Below are 19972 nucleotides of genomic sequence, written 5' to 3' on the forward strand. Positions count from 1 at the left end.
GCTTAACTTAATCAGAGAATTTGAGATGATGAAAATGAAGGAGACTGAAACCATCAAGGACTATTCTGATAAGCTATTGGGCATAGCAAACAAGGTAAAACTTCTTGGTAAGGATTTTACTGATGAACGTGTTGTGCAAAAAATTTTAGTCACTCTGCCAGAAAAATATGAGTCTAAGATCTCTTCATTAGAAGAATCCAAAGATTTGTCGAGCATATCCTTGGCAGAACTAGTGAACGCATTGCAAGCACAGGAACAAAGGAGAACGATGAGGAATGAGAATTATGTTGAGGGAGCGTTTAAAGCAAAGGCAGGAACATCTGGAGGAAAATACAAAAGAAACTTTGAGAAGAAAAATAAAAGGATACATGACAACAATAAAAACAAAGATGAGAGCTATCCACCTTGCCCAAATTGCAAGAAAACAAACCACCCGCAATCGAAATGTTGGTGGAGCCCTGATGTCAAATGCAGAAAATGCGGCAATATGGGGCACATGGAGCGGATTTGTCGGTCTCAAACACATGTTGAGGCAAAAACTTCTATTGAGCAATATGAAGAACAACTTTTTGTTGCAACATGCTTTGCCACAAGTAAAAGTTCCGGTGATTCCTGGCTTATTGACAGTGGCTGCACAAATCACATGAGTAATGATGAAAGAATCTTCAAAGAATTGGATAAGACGATTATTTCCAAGGTAAGGATTGGGAATGGAGAATTGATTTCAGTCAAGGGAAAAGGAACTGTTGCAATAGAAAGCTTAACAGGTTTGAAATACATTACTGATGTTCTATATGTGCCTAATATTGATCAAAATTTGCTTAGTGTCGGATAGCTGATAGAAAAAGGTTATAAAGTAATTTTTGATGACGAATGGTGCTTGATTAAAGATTCAAAAGGCAAAGATATTTTTAAGATCAAAATGAGAGCAAAAAGCTTTGCTTTAAATCTGATGGAGGAAGATCAAATAGCCTTCTCAAGCATAAATGACAATGCAGAACTATGACACAAAAGGCTTGGGCATTTTCATCACGATGGCCTTCAATATATGAAGAAACATATTTTGGTGGAAGGTATGCCCTCACTTGAACACAGATTTATTGATTGTGTGGCATTTCAATATGGAAAGCAAGTCCGGAAACCTTTTCCTCAAGCAACGTGGCGAGCAAAACACAAGGTGCAACTTGTTCATACAGATGTCGGAGGACCTCAGAAAACTTCATCAATAAATGGTAATAGATATTATATTATATTTATTGATGATTTTACAAGGTTTTGTTGGATTTATTTCTTTAAATACAAGTCTGAGGTTCCTAGTATATTTTGGAAATTTAAATCATGGGTAGAAAAGCAAAGTCATTCTGAGTTGCAGATTATAAGGTCGGATAATAGAAAAGAATATTCGAATAAAACTTTTGACAAGTTTTGTGAAGAAGCAGGTATTGAGCACCAATTTACAGCACCATACACCCCGCAACAGAATGGTGTAAGTGAAAGAAAAAATTGAAGCATCATGGAAATGACAAGATGTATGTTGCACGAGAAGAATTTGCCAAAGAAGCTGTGGGCTGAGGCTGCCAATACTTCTGTTTATTTGCTTAACAGACTGCCAACTAGTGTTTTGCAGAAGAAAACTCCATACGAAGCTTGGTATGGTTTCAAACCAGATATGCATGATATAAAGATTTTTGGTTGTCTATGTTTTTCTTACGTTCCTCAGGAAAAGCGAGATAAACTTGATAAAAAGGCTGAAGCAGGTGTTTTATTGGATATATCGATCATGTCAAGGCTTATAGAGTTTTTCAACCACAAACTGGAAAATTTCTTGTAAGTAGAGATGTTAAGTTCATGGAAGATAGACAATGGAAATGGGAAGAATCTGTACAAGGGTTGTCTGATATCTCACCATATCTTAATGACAACATTGATGATTATCCTGTGAGAGGTACAAGATCCTTATCTGATATTTATGCAAGTAGTAACATTGCTATTTTTGAGCCTGCAGAATTCAAGGAAGTGGAAAAGGATAATATATGGATGGAAGCAATGAAAGAGGAGCTTAAAATGATTGAAAAGAATGAAACTTGTGAGTTGGTGGATAGACCTCTACACAAGAAAGTCATTGGAGTTAAATGGGTCTATAGAACCAAACTTAATGCAGATGGTTCTATAAACAAACACAAAGCCAGATTAGTTGTGAAAGGATACAATCAAGTGCATGGAGTTGATTTTTCAGAGACCTTTGCTCCAGTAGCTCGCTTGGATACTATCAGAATGCTACTTGCTTTGGCAGCACAACAAAGATGGAAGATCTATGAGTTAGATGTCAAATCAGCTTTCCTGAATGGAGAGATTAAAGAGGAAATATATGTCGAGCAACCAGAAGGATTTAAAGTCAAAGAACAGGAGGAGAAGGTTTATTTATTGAAGAAGGCACTGTATGGTCTTAAACAGGCTCCTAGAGCCTGGTACAGCAAAATCAATGAATTTCTTCACGAGTTTGGTTTTGTTAAAAGTTTAAGTGAACCTACGTTATATGTGAAACAATTTGGTGCTAATGTACTTGTTGTTTCTGTTTATGTTGACGATCTCCTCGTAACAGGAAACAATGAGGTGTTAATAAAAGAGTTCAAAACAGAAATGATGAAAGTATTTGAGATGATAGATCTTGGTTTAATGACCTACTTTCTGGGAATGGAGGTGGAATAAAATGAAGATGGAGTTTTCATTAGTCAAAAGAAGTACGCAAAAGAAATACTTAGAAAACTTCATATGGAAAATTGCAAAAGCACTAGCACGCCAACGAATCAAAAGGAGAAATTCAGCACTAAAGATGGAGCAGAAAAAGTTAATGAGAACCAGTATAGGAGTCTTATTGGGTGTTTGATGTACCTCACAGCCACCAGACCAGATATAATGTTTGCTGTAAGTCTGCTTTCAAGATTCCAACATTGTGCTAGCGAAGTGCATTTCCAAGCTGCCAAACGGATTGTTAGATATATCAGAGGCACTACTGATTATGGTATAAAATACAGAACTTGTAAAAATTCGAAACTAAATGGTTATTCGGATAGTGATTTGACAGGTTCTGATGATGAAATGAAAAGTATAACAGGTTATTGTTTCAGTTTTGGTTCTGGAGTTTTTACATGGAGCTCAAAGAAGCAAGAAGTTACAACTCAAAGTACAGCGGAAGCAGAATATGTAGCACATAATGCTACTGTGAACCAAGCAATTTGGATTAGAAAAATACTTGTAGATTTACACATGGAGCAAACTGAACCAACAACCATTAATGTCGACAACCAAGCTGCAATTGACATTTCGAATGATCCTGTTTTTTATGGCAAGACAAAGCATTTCAAGATCAAATTTTATCATCTGCGAGAAGAACAAATGAACGGTGAAGTTAAATTGATTTATTGCAGGGGTGAGGATCGGACAGCAGATATATTTACCAAGGCTCTTCCAAAAGCTAGATTTGAAATTTTAAGAAACAAATTAGGTTTGTGCTACTACCAAGGCAAGGAGGAGTGTTAGAAATATGCCTTAGGTCGTTGCTAAATAATGGGTCATTGACCGACTCCTTTTAGATGTCGTTGATGTGTTTTCTTTTCTTGTTGATTATTTTTAGGAACAGTTTCCTGATAAGGTTTATCCTTATCTTTCAGTTTGTTATATTAGCTCTTTATATTGAGCAATGCAGTAAAAATAAAAAACTTCTCCAGTCTCCTGATTTTGCTGATTGAATATCAACAAATTTATTACGATCTTAAAATATTAAATAATGACAAATGATTCAACAACTATGTTCTTTCCCATTTATAGGAAAAGAGACATAGATTAGACAACATGAAATGAAAACAAAAAGATCAAGTGCCTCTCTAGCTTCTTGAAATTGTCTGGGGAACCCGAGAAAGGCCAGCTTTTGAGGCAGATATGTAATGAAAAACACAGATGAAACTGAATCTCTTACAGAAAGAAGCAGAAAATAAGCTTGAAGGAAACACACATGATTTTGCAAATAAAATAAGTAAAAAGAGAATAATATTAGAAAACATTTGTCTGTAAATCTTGTAGCCCTGGGTCGACTTCTGTATCTTCAGTTTCATCTTCTGTTCCAAAGAGAGGAGCTTCGAGCTTCGGAGGGTTCTGAAAAATTATAGCATTATATTTACAAGTAAATATTAGAGTCTAACTGCAGCCTGAAGATACTATGATGAAGCTGTGTGATTTAGTGTTTAAGATCCTGTTTGGTTAAACTATTATCTGAAGGTCATGTCAGTTGTTGCAAAAATATAAATTTAGCTACTCTTTTTCTGAAAGGAAAAGAAGTTTAGACAAACTCATTCTTTAGCATAGTCAATTAATTACTAGAAGTTTAGCCCTAAAATCATATTAGATTTCGTTCTACTGTGGCTATTGTTTTACCTCACAGCGGACTAGAGCCCAGTTGATTCCCCGGAAAAATGGATGTTGTTTGATATCATTAGCACCTTCGCGAGATCCCAATCTATTCTTTGGGTCTCTATGTAACAATCGATAAATCAGCTGTTTTGCTGAGAGACTCACCTGCAGCAAAAGAGTCAAAAGGATCGATTGTCAAACGTTTTACCATTGTACTGAAGTGGATTATTAACAACACAAGTAAAGGTCAAACTTCTATCTACATATGCATCACATTCATGATATAGTACTTAAAAGTTTAAATGTATAAGAAGAAAAAGGTTAGGTTTTCTTTTTCTGCATTATGAAATGATTGTTTCTAGTTTATGTATCCAAAACTTACCGCTTTACTTCCTGGAAATTTAAGATCCTTATGCAGAATGTTGGCAAATGTCCTTTGCCTTGTCTTTCCCCTAAATGGTGTATATCCATACAACATTTCATACAAAAGGATTCCTGAAGTAAGATGAGAAAGATCAGTAGAGTCAAGTTTAGGCAGATGTAAATTACTTCTACAAGAAATCTTATACAAGTTCATGATGTGATCTCCTAAAAGTTAAAATTTAGTTACCAAGAGCCCACCAGTCCACTGCACTAGTATGGCCTGCACCTGATATGATTTCCTGCATATTAGAAAACAGTGTCAACTAAAAAATACAGAATCTACTTTCAAACGGCATTATCAGTTTCATTACAAAAATTGTCAGAGCAAAACTAAAATTGCCAAAATATGATATATTTTATTCAATAGAAACAACAAATCAAAAGTGTGCATTAGTAAAAATGAATTTAGGATGAACTAACCGGAGCTATGTACTCTTCTGTTCCAACAAAAGAATTTGATGCTCTCATTGGCTCCGCCATGAAGATTGGACCTTTTTTATGCTTACTCTTATTGTTTATATCTGGAATCAAAAGCTGCATGAAAGAAGTGCTCCTTAAATCCTTTTAATAGTAATATTACAGTGCCTTGAACTTTGTCCCCTTAAATACTAGAGTTAAATTTTATATTTTTTAAAATAGCAGAAGAGAAGACACACCTGTGGCTTGCAGGATGTTAAGCAGGACAAATCAAAATCTGTCAAAGCCACATGACCACTGCTTTGGATCAAAATATTTTCAGGCTTCAAATCCCTGTAAATAATACCTGTGCCCAGACAAATGTGCAGCAACTAGATATCAGAATCATCAGTTACGAGTCCACCATTTAGAGGAAAATGTTGCAGATATGCATGTTATACATGTATTAGGTTATCAACTAATTTTTCCGAAATGAAAATCTTACATTGAGATACTATGAGAAGAAAATGAGTACTCTTCTGAGATACCCTTTTAAGTTTGAACATGCTTGTAGTACAATTACCATTTAAATTTTTATATATCACTTAAACTTAAAGGTAGAAAACAAAGTGAACATAAGGTTTACCTTGACAGTGAAGGTACTCCAAAGCTACAACAACTTCAGCAGCGAAGAATCTACGATAAGTTGAGGTTTAGCATAGTTGGATGGACAAATAATGAAGCAAAAGTAGTGAAAGAAGATTAACGAACGTAGGATCTTGTTGTTGTATTGAAAAAACAGAGGCACCATAAATAAGGTTGTAGACTACTTTATACTCGATAGATACTATTTAGCTCTTTGTATTCTACCTTACAGCATCTTCACTCATGACCTTAGTTGGTTGCCTGTCCAAAAGTACGAATAGCTCACCTCCGGAACAATAATCAGTTATCAGACAAATATGTGTACTTGTCTGCAAAATGTGAAGGAGATGAAACAATTAAAGCTAAATGAAGGCAGAGAGTAGTCTGCTTATTATTATCATTGGGAACACCAGCCTAATTTCTTTTCCTTTCATAGGATTGAAAAATCATAACTTTTTTTTATATATGTAGTTTGAAACTGTCAAAGGGAACTACAAGTTTGCATACATACTTAGCACTCCTACTTAAAGTTATAGGCACTCCAGTGCTGAGTTTATATTGTGTTATGTTGCTCACCTGAAATGAAGCATATAATGCAGGAAGGAAAGGGTGATCTAGCATATCCAATATCTCTCTTTCCGCACAAGCTCTATGGACCTGCAGGAAAAGATAAAACAGGAAATTTATTCTGCAGCTCCATAATACTTCAAAGTCAACTAAGAGTACTTTATTTAGTTTACAAAGTTAGGCATTGAATTTGATGTTAAATACCTTGTTGCGATTGAGCATAATTCCTTTGTCCATTGCTTTCATCGCAAAGTATTCACCACTATCACACAATTCCACCAAATGCACACTGCAAGTTATGTCAACAAGGTAACATCAATGCTTGCAGAGAAAAAATGTATTATCAGAAATTCAAGAAAAATGATAACATAGAAAGTAACTTAAGTCAAACCTGCCGGTATCCCCAGACCCTAAAGGCTTTACTGGCTTGAAATGCTTCAAGCCTAGCTGTTCACCGCTATTAAGGATCTGAAAAATATTTTCCAAAAGGAGGGGTTGAAATATTAATAGCAAATTCAGCATCATGATATATTTGAAAGTCAATCAAACCTATGATTCTAGAAATATCAATTTTGTGATTAAAAAAAAATTATAAAAAATATATCAGTTATGTACAATGATGTTCAGCTGTTTCAATATGCAATAGTTTGATCAACAGAACATTCAACATTAAGTTGAGTTGCAAAACACCTTCTGAATAGCTTGCCATGACGAACTGTCCCTTCTATGAGGCTTTGGTTGAACAACCTTGGAGTGATTTTTCCATAAGTCTTCTGGCGTCTGAAGGATTGTTTAATTGAAGCGATTTCAAAAATTTAAACTAGGAATTGTAATTTCAATAATTTGTAATGTAGGACAGTGCTTACAGAATTAGCATCGGGGAGCTCTCGCACTGCTTCGTCAATATTTTCTGCAGTTTCTTTCACCTAAATATAGATTAGAATGAACTTTGTGAGAATGAAAAAGAAAAACCACTAGTAAAAAAAATAATTTAAAAAGTGAGGTTGCTCTATTTAAGAGTTTATACCAGCTTAGAATTTTCTTTCACAGTAGCCTCAGGAATACTGTTCTGGAGTGGCTCAACATGTTTACTTCCATCTAGTTGTACCCCAATAAAATACTGAACCTCTCCCTGTGCAGACAAAATAAGATTTTCAAATCAATGCATATTCAACAACTGCTTTCAGCCTGACTTTGGTGGTACTGTACCTTTTGGTCACGCATAGGCTGCAGATGAAACAAATTCCAGAATTTCTTGCCTGAGAGAGAGCAAAATGAAAAATAATGACTAAGATGAACCAAAGAAAAGATCACACACTCAGACACATGTATATAAAAAAGCCAAGGAAAGTATAATAAGAAAAAGAGCAAATTAAATACAAGATTAAGCCAAATGTACCAGTTTTAGTATAGTTAATAAGTTGAACAGTGACATCCTTATTGTTATCGATTGCATCCCTAATTTTCCTCACAGTGGTTGGATCAGTTTCGGGTCCCTGAAGAAACCTGTAACAGCAATTCAGGCCAATGATATTTAACTATTATTTACATTGAAAAGTTATTCACAGTGATGCTCAAACTATCAACATCTGTAATGACTGAAATAAAGACAAAACCAAATTATAGACAAAACCAAATTATAGAACACTCTGAACACAAGTCACACACAGTTAATCAGTGACTATATTTTGGTCCTCACCTGCAGTTTCTCCCCAAAATTTCTTCACGACTATACTCTGTCAACTCCAAGAAGCTATCAGATGCGAAAATCTGTTTTTTTCCGACAAATTAGTATCATCTTATCTATGTTTGCAAATAAAATTGAAATAAACACTGGTACGTAATTAATATTAAACAGCTGAGAATTAAAATAAGGACTTACAATGGGATTGTCGGGGAGCCTAGGATCAGTGATGACAAAGTTTTTCTCAATACGTTCAAGTGTAGTAGCAAGATCAATACCCTTTCTCATTTCTTTCTTTCTTGCTTTGTTATCCAAACTCTCTGGCCGATAATCATCATCGTCGCTCTCCTCCTCATAACCGCCAGTACCGAACTCATCATTTTCAGAACTAGCTCTGTTCTTCTTTATCAACCTACAGTATTTTATATAAAACACCAAGCCATTCTTAGCGTAAGTACACTGTTCTAAATGCATTCAGAGACTATCCAATATTTTTTCATATTAGTGGGGTACAAAATAATTGTGTACGTGGAGGGCACCTCTGCTTGCAAGCATAACTGGAAAATACATTAACATTGTAATTACTAATGCTAAATGTACCCCATGAAAGAACGACGTGTAGTTTTCTTGATTTTCTTGTCTGGGACTTCGTTAATTTGCTGCATTGTTCTGACACCAGTGTGAGAGTTTCTCCTTGATGGCGGAAGTGGAGCCATGTTTTCAGTAGTTCGCTTCCCAAGGGCATCCAGTCGCTCCTGATCACTGCCTGGTGCAGATTTTCTTGTAATGACGGGACGTATATTAGTGGATTCGCTTAGTGCTCTCGGCCTCTTCACAGCTTGCAACAGTTCAGTAACCGAACTTGTTGCCATTTCTTTCTGCCGAGCTGCATGCATGTTTCCAATCATCTTATAGTAGCAATTTGTTTAAACTTTAATTATATATAACGAATTGTACTAGTATAATGTGTACCATCATATCGAATTAAAGATTCAGGAAGTCCATTGGGACGAAGGCTGTTCTCCTTGGCACCCTCTGTATGCTTGCTCACCTCCACCAGCAATCTGCACCCAGTTTTAACATCATAACAAATGTTTGGAAATTAGACTTGCATTATATAAATCGCCAAATTAGTGTAGTTGAATTAATTATTTTTAAGATTAATAAAATTATCTATATATGAATATCATACTCTTTATCTTATAGTAACTATCTAATTATATGGCTTAGTATCAGAGATGACAACCACTGGGGTGGTACAAAGTGGCAGTGGAAGATTTGAACATTAAACTTACGCTAGATCGCACTTATAAATTATTAGAAGATTACTTAATCTAATTCAACTTGTGTATTTCTTCTTTCAAATTTTATTAAGTTTCAAACCAAATCAAATTACAGACAATTCCAAACACTAATACGACCCGTATGGTCACCCATACTTTATGTTTACATATCTTAATTATGTAAGTCGGGATGAATAAAGGTCGATCATCAATCGGAGGGTGGTTAGTAGATAGAAACCACATGCTTTTGATCTTGGCCTCAAACGAACCATCACCCAGAGGGTGTGGTTGGGCCATATATGCAGGAGTATGGGACTAGTTAGAGTTTGATTTTGACAGATGGTTGGGTCCTATGTTACATGCATTATTTTGTCATGTTGGAAAGATAAAAATTTAGATAATGCTTTAAAACTTGATGTTGATTGTAATAAAAATCCCTCTTTCCTTTTTCTTTTGCAAATGTAAATTAAAATGACCATGGTGTGTTAAACTGTTAATACCAGAACTTGTAAAACTTTTGTAAAATCGCGTGTGTGCGTGTAACATTAACATACCCGATGAATTTGAGAGTATTGCCATCTTCATCCTTTATGGGGGAAATAGTGAGAAGGTTCCAGAAAGGAGTTCCATCTTTCTTGTAATTCAGTAACCTTCCACAGTAACTCTTCCCCTCCTGCAAAGCTTCCCTTATTTTCCCAACATCTTCTGCATTTGTATCTGCGCCCTGCAGGAATCGGCTGCACATATATGCATGTGTGCAAGTACAACATCCAATTATTCACCATCAAATACATTAAGTATATGAAATAATGAAAATGATTCACTAAGACATGCTTTTCACTAGACTACACGACATATCAAGTAGCTATTCAATTAACTTTTTGCAGTAATATTCGGCAGAAAGGAGCTAAAGAAATTATGTACCAGTTTCTACCAATAACTTCTTTGGCAGTGTAACCAGTCATTTTAAAGAAACCAGCGCTGGCATAAAGAATGGGGAAATCAGGTTTTGTTGCATCGGATACCACAAATGTCTGTTGAAATGCGGATAATGCATTCTTCAAGTCCTCCGACACTCTTGGTATGTTCCCTCTACTACCTGCTAAATTAGTTTAAGTTAGAATTAAAACTCGATCATCAACCTCTTTGTTGCAAAAATGAAAAGGGGATATCACTAGAGTCTGATGCTCGTAATCATATTCATTGAGGAACATCCATCAATCATCATACTAAATTATTTTTTACGATTAAGTAATTAATATTGGTATATGTACCTTCACCATCTGACAGATCACCAGAATCTGGCATGGAGTTACCCGAGTTCCTCCGTGAAGTACCAGCTGCCCCAGCTGAACCAGTGTCTCCACCCGAGTTTCTGACTTTGACTCCCTGTGGCTTACCAGTCTCTTCATCAGTCTTCAACACCAGTCCCCACTCTGCAGCTCTCTTTGCTGCAGCACCCAATTCTCCCCCAGCATTTGCCACCGCAGGAGACTTCTTTCCATCATTGATAATGGTTGCAAGGGACTGCTTCTTTGGCGGCGTGGGAAGTGCCATCCATGAGGTGCTGATAGGCTGATCATCAGTAATTGATTGCGGCGGTGGAAGCTCAGCAGGGGTGGGTATGGATTGTGGGAGGGGAATGGGGAGGGGTGATGGCCTGGTAACTCTAGTGGGCTGATTGTTGTTAGTTGATGGGTTGAATACTTCTAGTGAGCCCCTCGAGTCTCGAGAAGTTGGTGCTAGATTCGGTTTTTTCTGTTCCATCTCTTTACTGCACTGCAAGCTGCGTTTATTACCAACTAGTATATAGTATGCATCTATCAAGTGTATAGTTTTGTAACATACATCGACAAGCAAAAGTTAATAAATGTAGCATCATATATATGTTATGCAAACTGCAGTTGTTTGTAGAATAATATATTTTGTTGTAATACAGACGAGTCTGAGACTCAGAGTACTTCAATAAAATTTGATACTCTGTAGAATTGAACCATGTATTGAGATTATATATTAAAGTTTGTGGTATATGAAAATGATGTAAAACTCATCTTATTTAATGAAATAGTATTATAAAAGGAGTGCATGTGATGTTTATGGAGGATATACACATTTGGATATGGTGATAAGAAGCTGAGATCACGGGGGACTTGGCAAATGAACAAAGAACACACAGATATGATATGATGATGTATGTGTGGGCAGTTCATTTATGAAAAGAAAATATAAGAACATGTAGGCCCTAACTTTGCTGTTTTAACTGTAACTGTAGCTGTATCTGTATATGCATGCATGTCCCAGTTATTAGTATGAAGCAAGTAGGAGTAGCACTATGTCTATACTACTACTAACAAATTAGTATAGCATTACGAAGAAGGTTACATACATGAACATGAATGAGTAAGCTCAGTATGCCAAGTTATTACTCCCACCAAAATGTATATATATATATATGTCATCAAGATTTATCAATGTCAGTCAGTTAAAGTGCAAGACATTGTTAGCATAAATTGGTGATTTGAAACTAGATAATACAACTTAGAAGTTACAAAGCATAATACTCGTTCCAATACAATTATATAAACTCAGAAAGAGAGAGAGAGACCTTGTAAGTGAAGCTGAACTTGTAAGTTGGTGAACTGCTGCGTTTTAGCCTGCAGCTGAAATAAATGTATATATAAGAAGAGTAGCTGCAGTGAGAGTGACAGTAGAAGATGTTATATATGAGGGGGATATGATAAATGAATGGGAGGAGATTGCATATATAGGAGAGAATAATTGCCGAAAAGGTTTGGCCTCCCATCCCTCTACACCAACAATTCACATGCCAGCCTAGCTAGCTGCCATCTACACCATTTCCCAGGTTCTATAAATCCAATCAATACCAATATTAGATATTGTCCGCAAGTAATAATTAGAGTAAAAAATAAATAAACAAATAGGATCATTAGCTTATTTACTTCCAAATCCACCGATATCGAATCGAATACTAGGAGAATTATCTGGCAAGAATGGGTAGAGGCAGGTAAAAACACAAAATAGAATCCATATGAATGAAATAAAACCATCAAATCCATGCATGTTACCCTAGCCTCGCCTGCCCATCCTCTTCATTTGCATACAATGCTTCTCTTGTCTGCGTGTCTCCGCAACATGTCCAAGTGGGCTACATAATATCTATATACACTTTCAAGTAAATAACTCTAAGTTTTGCAGGTACAATCATGTTTTCATTGCAGCTACCTTCACAAAGCTGTACAAGCTGTTGGATATGTTACTTTCCACAATTAATTCAGGTCATATTTTTTTTATGGTCCACTTGGCTGTTCACGCTCAAGTTGTTTTTCCCCCTTTCTGACAATGATGTTTCGCAGCTACTTTTAATTACTTGATGTTCCAATTAATGTTTATTCTTAGATTTTTTTTCCCATTTTTCAGATTATATAGTAACTGATTTATTAAAGAGCATGCATGTAGAAATACTTTAACTAATTCAGTAATTTTGTTAATTAGTCTTGTTATGATTGCAATTGAGTTGAGCTCAAACTCAAAAAAATATATTTATGTCAGTTAATTGTGCTTTGCTAACAAAGTTGTTCGCAAACTACTAAGTATTTACTATATAGTAAATGTATGCTGTATGTTGCAAAATTTGAGTACGGTAAGTGCAAATCGAGAAGGAACAAAGATATGATATGTTAAATTTGAGTATAATAATTGCAAATATCAATGAAGAAGAAATAAAGATATGATATGTTAAATTTAAGTATAACAAGTTCAAATATCAATTGAAAAGAAACAAAGATATGCATATGTATCACTATCATATCATTCAGTAATGGCGATACAGTCTAGATTGATTGGGTAGGGACGGTGCCATGTGAATTAAACTCAACCAGCACTGGGGAAGAAGAGCAAGCAGACGAAATGAATTATCTGATTCAGCTAAAACCATCATGTCAGATCACACTCAGCACACATATATTAGCCAACTTCATTTGTTATATATACGTGGATTATTTGTACTTGCGTTGTAGCAAAAATTACCCATCCGAAATTTCTGAAAATAAACAAATTAATTAAAGAGCGATATTCATAAATACGGATAAAAAAATGAATGTATTAGCCTATTGAATATGTTATCGTTATTCAAATTAAGGGAATTGATTTGTTTTTCTATCCTAGATCCCGATTATAGTCCCTATAATTATTATTGAATTCTATATTGTTTTTCTATCCTCGACCCTAACTATTGTCCCGGGATTAGTATTGAATTCGACAACCATAGTAGTTTAGTACCACTCTGTTAGTTGTGAGTACCAAAAACTGTCACACATTCGCAAATTATCATGTGGATACTAATTATGATACTCCGGGTGATAAAACACAGACATTGGTTTTACTATATGAACAATAGCACAGACTGCCTAAATAATACAGTGCAAACTGTATCAACGTGATCCTACAGTAGTTCAGAAATGGCCAGATCCAAAAATTATTGTCCAGAAAAAACTCTCCTAATAGCAATTAAGAACTTAATGCTAAAAGAAATGGATAAGAACTTAGGATGAATGTAGATTACGTGCACTGTGATAGGTGGTGATGATATCGAATTGTGGAAAATGCGATTAGACTCCTTTTCAGGTATGAATGTACTATCATAATCTCGGGGAGCCCAGGAGTTGGAGAAGATGCAGAGTAGGTGCATTCAAATTTTTCAGGGTTGTATTATGTATGGTAGTATTGAAAAAATGCAGGCTTATACGTCTGTGTGCCAAAAAATACAATTAAATTTAACTGGTTTAATGGTACTCTAAACTTCAGCAGGAGTTAACACTGATTCTTAACAAATTCTGTTTGATATGTACGATAATTGGAGCTCACATAAAAATGAGTCATAATCGAAGCATCCAAAGTTTAGTTGGAAGTCGTTTACTCGACTCTTCCGGTCTCTAATCCAACAGTTGATCTGCTACGAGAAGCGCTGATGATCCATCACACTCACAGTTTAATGAAGCAATACAGGTTTCAACTTTCAAGTCCCACAGGAACCAGAAAACCATATAAGAACAACTTTTTGTTTTTTAATTGGTACAGAAATGCTTATCATGATTTATAGAATATTACCAACTACCGGTTCCCTTCAGTGACTCCAAACAATAACATAGATTAAAAAGAATCTTCGCCCTTCATCAAAATTATGATTCTACGAGCAAAACACAACACTGTTTCTTTCATTAGCTGGTTCCGTCATTAGCTGGTTCCCATACCAGCCAAGGCATTTTAAACTGGTGTCTGCATGTATGTAATGTTTATACTTAAAAAAAATTCAAAAATGAAAACCGGAGTCTATTTCTCCAGATTTCTGAAACTGATACATGAACTAACAATTTTCTCAAATGCTTTTCAAAAAAAAAAGAACTATCCCAGCATACCGTCATCTGCTCAAATATACAAGGAGAAAAGCAAGATCAAAAAAGGCAGATATAAATATTACTATGTTCCATACCAGGGCACCTGTCATCATGATGTGTTCCAAAATTGATAATCAGAAAGTACCTGTATGTACTCAATTACTAGTCCTAATTATTCGTCCATCATAATTTTCTCCAGCTCAACTGAGATTCTGTTCATTGTCTTTCACATAAGGTCTTCGGGAGTTCTGAACAGGGTGAACTTGAGGATCATATGTTTGTGAAGCAAGGTAAGCCAAAGCCGTCGCCACATCAGCTACAACGGGCCGTTGAGAAGGTTCCTCCTGTACACACATTGCAGCAATTGCAAGAGCTTGATATAACCCTTTTACTGGATAATGGCCCTGGAGCTCAGGGTCTGCCATCTGGTATAATTTCTTTCGATCCTTAAACAGAGGTCGCGCCTACAAAATTTTCAAGAATTAGTGTTTTCTCGGTATATTCCATGCATTGAAAATGATACCCAATTAATAACTTGACTATCAACTTTGTGGACTAAAATCTACATACTTCGCAGCACACTTATGAATGCTAGACATGAATTATCTATGTAAAGGTTACACAGCACCGGTTTTTTGCTCATATTATGAACATTTACAAGTCTTTGTGCGGAGTGCAATATGGTCAGGTTCTGTTATTACCGATAGTTAAAATACACGGTGCTGTGCTGGAAAATAGACTTTTAGTTTAATTTTTATTAAAACATGAAGTAGGAATTAAGTTTGAATTTGCATTAATAAAGCTGATGAATGCTGGGATGACTTTATACAGGCTGTAATAGCCATTATAAGAAATAGGTCTTCAATGTAATTTGTGAAAAACATTATTCATTGTTCACGTCCATATATTAATATTACTACTGTGCTATATATAAATATTATAGCTGATGGTAACACCAAACAACAATTTGCCTAAAAGCTCTAGATTCTATTACATGTGGCCCCTATTTCTAATCAATCACGATAGTTCAGCTATAACTACTACTTTAAATTCCCAACTGAAAAAGATAGCAACCCAGTACATGACTCTTCTAACAGTCACAAAATATATATTATACAGCATATCTACATGTGAATATCAATCATTTGACACCTTTATTTACTGACTGCTAACATGATGGCACTTAGATAAGAAGATACAACTACGGCTGATGCAAATAGTAGAACTAGGACAAACATGCTTAGTTCCACCTGAAGCTCACATAACAAAATTAGAAGTATATAATTCAGCCGATTAAGACAACAAATTCTAACAAATTCTGAAGTTAAAAATAGTAGAACTTACCCATGCAACAAGATTTTGATCTCTAGTACTTTTTGTAAAATCAATTGCTTTCCGTCCCGTAATGATCTCTAAAAGAAGAACCCCAAAGCTATAAATATCTGATTTAAAGGTCAGCTGGCCAGTCATTGCATAATCTGGTGCACAGTAGCCATAAGTCCCCATCACCCTGGTAGAAACATGGGTATCGTCTCCTGTAGGTCCCACTTTTGCCAAGCCGAAATCGGATAGCTTAGGGTGATACTCCTCCCCAAGCAGAATATTAGAGCTTTTTAAATCACGATAAATTACTGGAGGATTCATCTTATTATGTAAATATTCTAATCCTCTTGCTGCGCCAACAGCTATCTTCATTCTTGTATTCCAATCAAGAGGTTGCCTCCTAGGACCTAGTTAATAATAATATGAGAAGAAAAGAGTCAGCGATAGTTGGTAAGCACATTAATTTTTGTCCTGCACTTTGGGATTTGGGTAAAAACAAACTAACAGAGAATCCAAGATTTAGTATAATAGAAGATGTTAAAAAAATTGGAGTTATATTAATACCATGCAAATGATCATCCAAAGAACCTAAGGGCATGAACTCATAAACCAACAACCGTTGATCACCCTCAGCACAAAAACCAATTAGCTTCACAAGATTGGGGTGATCAACTGAGCCTAGAGTCATCACTTCAACTACGAATTCCCTGATGCCTTGCCCTCCATTACGGTCTAGTTGCTTGATGGCGACCGACTGCCAAAGAAGAAATTCAACAGAATGCAGTTTTCATCACCACAGTCAAACAGATTTTTTTGTAGAATATAAAAAACAGAAAGAGGAACCACAATAGTTTAATAAGGTAGGAGAAACAAGGGAACAGGAAAGATATATTAATCCAACAGAAAACTAAATCCTTACTACCCTTTATCCAGGTTAAAAGTGAAAAAAATAAACTCAGCCAGGTTCAACTGACCTGGCCAGTATCCTTTAGTATTCCTTTAAAGACTTTGCCGAATCCACCCTCGCCAAGAAAGTGATCAGGCTTAAAATTCTTGGTGGCCACAACCATTTCTTGAAAGGTGAATGATGCTGCCTTAATCGCCTCCATTTCAACATCTCCATCAACCTTTTTGTTTGTGTCTAACTCTTGAACAGCGACAGTTTGATCAACAGCTTTCTTGGACTCTTCATTCTTCACATTGTCATTTAAAGTAGTTTTCAACATATCTAAAAACATGCAAGATGATAAAACAAACATGAGAACCGAAACCTGTAAAACAGTGACATAAATTGCACATGGGGTGTATGCTTGAACAAATTACTGCACTATAAAAAAGCAAGAAGATAAACTCCAGTATAAAAGCACCACAAAATACATAATTAACTTTTAAAAAAAATGAAAAATTTCCAAGAAATTCACAATGGCTGATCAAAATCAATCATCAAATTCAAAATGCCAAGTAAGCAATAAAGCGATGTCGTTCATATGATGCTACACCACAAACTTCATTTGACTAAGGGTCCTACAAGCTCAATCAATCTACCAAATGGCATTGTATAATTTACTTGAACCTATAAAAGGTACCAACAATTTCCAACAAATATTTATCCAAATTTAACCATCACCAATTCTCCATAATCATAATTCACATAGCTTACAATTAACATCACCAAGTGTAACTTAAACACAATTCAAGACCCCAAAATATACATACACACACACATATATATATATATATGTGTGTGTGTATATGTCATCTCTAACAAAAACCTTACATTAGCATTAAAAAATCAAGAACCAAAATTTTCCAAAAACCCAACAAAAAATCCTAAAAAGAAAAGACTTTGATCATCAAAAAATACCCAATTCAAAAAAAATTAAAACCCCATCAACCACTGTTCTAAAATTCATTAAATCATCAAAGAACACAAATTCAAGAAATCAAGAACTGCCCAACTACTTGTTAGCTTGCAGAAACTGATACATTAACTAAAATTCACAATTTTCTTGACAAAAAAAATCAAAACTTAAACAAAAAACACCAAACCTGAAGCAGAATCTGCTTGATCATCTTGTTGATTGTTACTATTAATCTTTTTGTTTGATTGTTTTTTTGAACCTCCAAAACAAGGAAAACAACCCATCTCTCTCCTTCACCTCTCCCTCTCTCTCTCCCTCTCTCTCTCTCTGTATGTATCTATATATGTAAATTTGTTCTGCTCAGGCACTACACAAACATGAAAGAATTGAAGACAACACACACAGACAGCCAATATGTATGACTAATGTATATATATGTGTGTGTATTTTTGTTTTTCTTTTCTATTTTTGATTTCCATAATTAATTACTATATTTCCGGTGTTTACTTTTTTAAAGTACATTCCATTGTCCTGAAATTATTGAGTGTGTTGCAGGTGCATGATAATCTCTTACACTTTCATAGTAAAAAACTGACACGTCATGGAAATATGAAGTGTGAATCAAAATTATGATAATAGATGGAGCCACGTTGGCAAGAGTGTAGGGTAAGAGATAGGTGGTTTGCAGGGGATTATTACTCTTGTCAAGAGGTTTCCGTGAGTTACTAGCTGATGTTATTGCAGCATTTAGGGGACGCGTTTATTTTTGGAATTTCTTAACTCTTACAATTTCAGAAGATTTTTTAATTTAAGTAAATAGATCTCGTTTTAAATTCGAGTTTATGAAATTAAAATTTACGATATGTAAAAACAAAATATAGATTCAGTTTTTTTATTTTGTATGATTCATCGGATAAGCTAGAATTTTTCTTTTATTCTCTGAAAAATTTAGCAAACTAGAAAGTTTTGGTATGTTAATATTTTTTTAGAATTACTTATTTTTAAATATAGAAACACTAGATAAAATTAAAATATAGAAATACTAAAATATTATAAATGTGAATACTTTTTATGGGTGCCTTTTTCCATGTGTTATTATTAGTTGTGTTGAGTGAAAGAAAGAGGGCGGGTCTCTTACGGCGGTTTGCCAGGAAACCTTATATAATAAACGGCGTGTTGGATAGCTATCCAACAGCTATGATTAAAAATATACCTATAAGGACTGCGGACGTTGTTAGCGGTCCGGAGAGATGGACCGCGAACATTGTCTACGCTTAAAACCTGAAATAAATTTATATTTAGTATTTACTAAGTGTAAATAGACCCCTGCATTAAGTTCTAACCGCTGTAGACAATGTCAGCGGTCTGTGACAAGAGTGCAAAAAGGAAATTTCTCCGGACCGCCACAGACAATGTCCGCGGTCTCTATAACTATTTTTTTATTTACATGCGTTGGATGAAAACCTTTTGTTATATATCTCGTCTGTGACAAACGGTTGTCACAGACCGAACCCCTGAAAGAAATTAGTTGATTAAAGTTCTACTACAGATTAGATAATAACAGTTCAACTACAGATTTGATCGAAAGTGCTTTTATTATTTCATTTCCCGTTTAGAGTCTTGTAATTTCATTAATCAGATTTTTTTTAAAAATATGAAAATTTTATTATTTACTTTTACGGATACAACATGTGTTTATTTCGGTTATATGATAAAGTTTTTGAAAGGAAATAAATTATTTTTCCTAATACTTTAGTATGTTATAATATATGTACAAAAAATCATTCATAACAAAAAAAAAAATATTATTGCAGATTAATATTATTTTTAAATATATTCGAGCCTATGAGAGAATTGAGAATGCGGTATGAAATAAGAAAAAGTTATCTAATCATTTTTTAATAGATAAATTTTAATATTCTATTATCACTGACTATTGTCTGCAATGAAATCATCTTTGAATCAAAT

General features: G+C 34.9%; 3 protein-coding genes across 6 annotated transcripts; 1 reads left to right on the forward strand and 2 right to left on the reverse strand.

Moving 5' to 3' along the window:
* Positions 1-1519: 1519 nt before the first annotated feature.
* Positions 1520-1831, forward strand: LOC141696062 (putative mitochondrial protein AtMg00710). Its single transcript, XM_074500250.1, has one exon. It carries the CDS (start codon positions 1520-1522, stop codon positions 1829-1831), a length of 312 nt encoding a protein of 103 aa, XP_074356351.1.
* A 1905-nt stretch (positions 1832-3736) lies between these two features.
* LOC141698582 (phototropin-1) lies at positions 3737-12109 on the reverse strand. 3 transcript variants are annotated; one of them, XM_074503303.1, is made up of 24 exons: positions 12011-12109; positions 10680-11179; positions 10330-10507; positions 9960-10142; positions 9095-9186; positions 8723-9008; positions 8321-8534; positions 8138-8208; positions 7838-7944; positions 7648-7697; positions 7466-7570; positions 7305-7364; positions 7129-7218; positions 6830-6906; positions 6643-6727; positions 6448-6528; positions 6097-6200; positions 5873-5922; positions 5487-5593; positions 5251-5364; positions 5018-5069; positions 4790-4902; positions 4432-4572; positions 3737-4152 (listed from the first exon to the last, which is right to left on the reverse strand). In XM_074503303.1, exons 2-24 carry the CDS (start codon positions 11170-11172, stop codon positions 4051-4053), a joined length of 2955 nt encoding a protein of 984 aa, XP_074359404.1. In that variant the 5' UTR covers positions 11173-11179; positions 12011-12109; the 3' UTR covers positions 3737-4050. The 3 variants fall into 3 exon arrangements, with proteins under 3 accessions (XP_074359404.1, XP_074359403.1, XP_074359405.1); XM_074503302.1 differs by lacking the exon at positions 12011-12109 and having other exon boundaries at positions 10680-11500; XM_074503304.1 differs by lacking the exon at positions 12011-12109 and having other exon boundaries at positions 10330-10504; positions 10680-11496.
* A 2061-nt stretch (positions 12110-14170) lies between these two features.
* Positions 14171-18469, reverse strand: LOC141698583 (putative serine/threonine-protein kinase PBL5). 2 transcript variants are annotated; one of them, XR_012565163.1, is made up of 6 exons: positions 18192-18469; positions 17117-17370; positions 16707-16896; positions 16164-16549; positions 14965-15283; positions 14171-14700 (listed from the first exon to the last, which is right to left on the reverse strand). XR_012565163.1 is itself a non-coding variant. In XM_074503305.1 (5 exons), exons 1-5 carry the CDS (start codon positions 18286-18288, stop codon positions 15020-15022), a joined length of 1191 nt encoding a protein of 396 aa, XP_074359406.1. In that variant the 5' UTR covers positions 18289-18469; the 3' UTR covers positions 14706-15019. The 2 variants fall into 2 exon arrangements, 1 of the variants encoding a protein (XP_074359406.1); XM_074503305.1 differs by lacking the exon at positions 14171-14700 and having other exon boundaries at positions 14706-15283.
* Positions 18470-19972: the final 1503 nt, after the last annotated feature.

The sequence above is a fragment of the Apium graveolens genome, chromosome 11 (assembly GCF_009905375.1).
Source record: "Apium graveolens cultivar Ventura chromosome 11, ASM990537v1, whole genome shotgun sequence".
NCBI classification, from domain to species: domain Eukaryota; kingdom Viridiplantae; phylum Streptophyta; class Magnoliopsida; order Apiales; family Apiaceae; genus Apium; species Apium graveolens.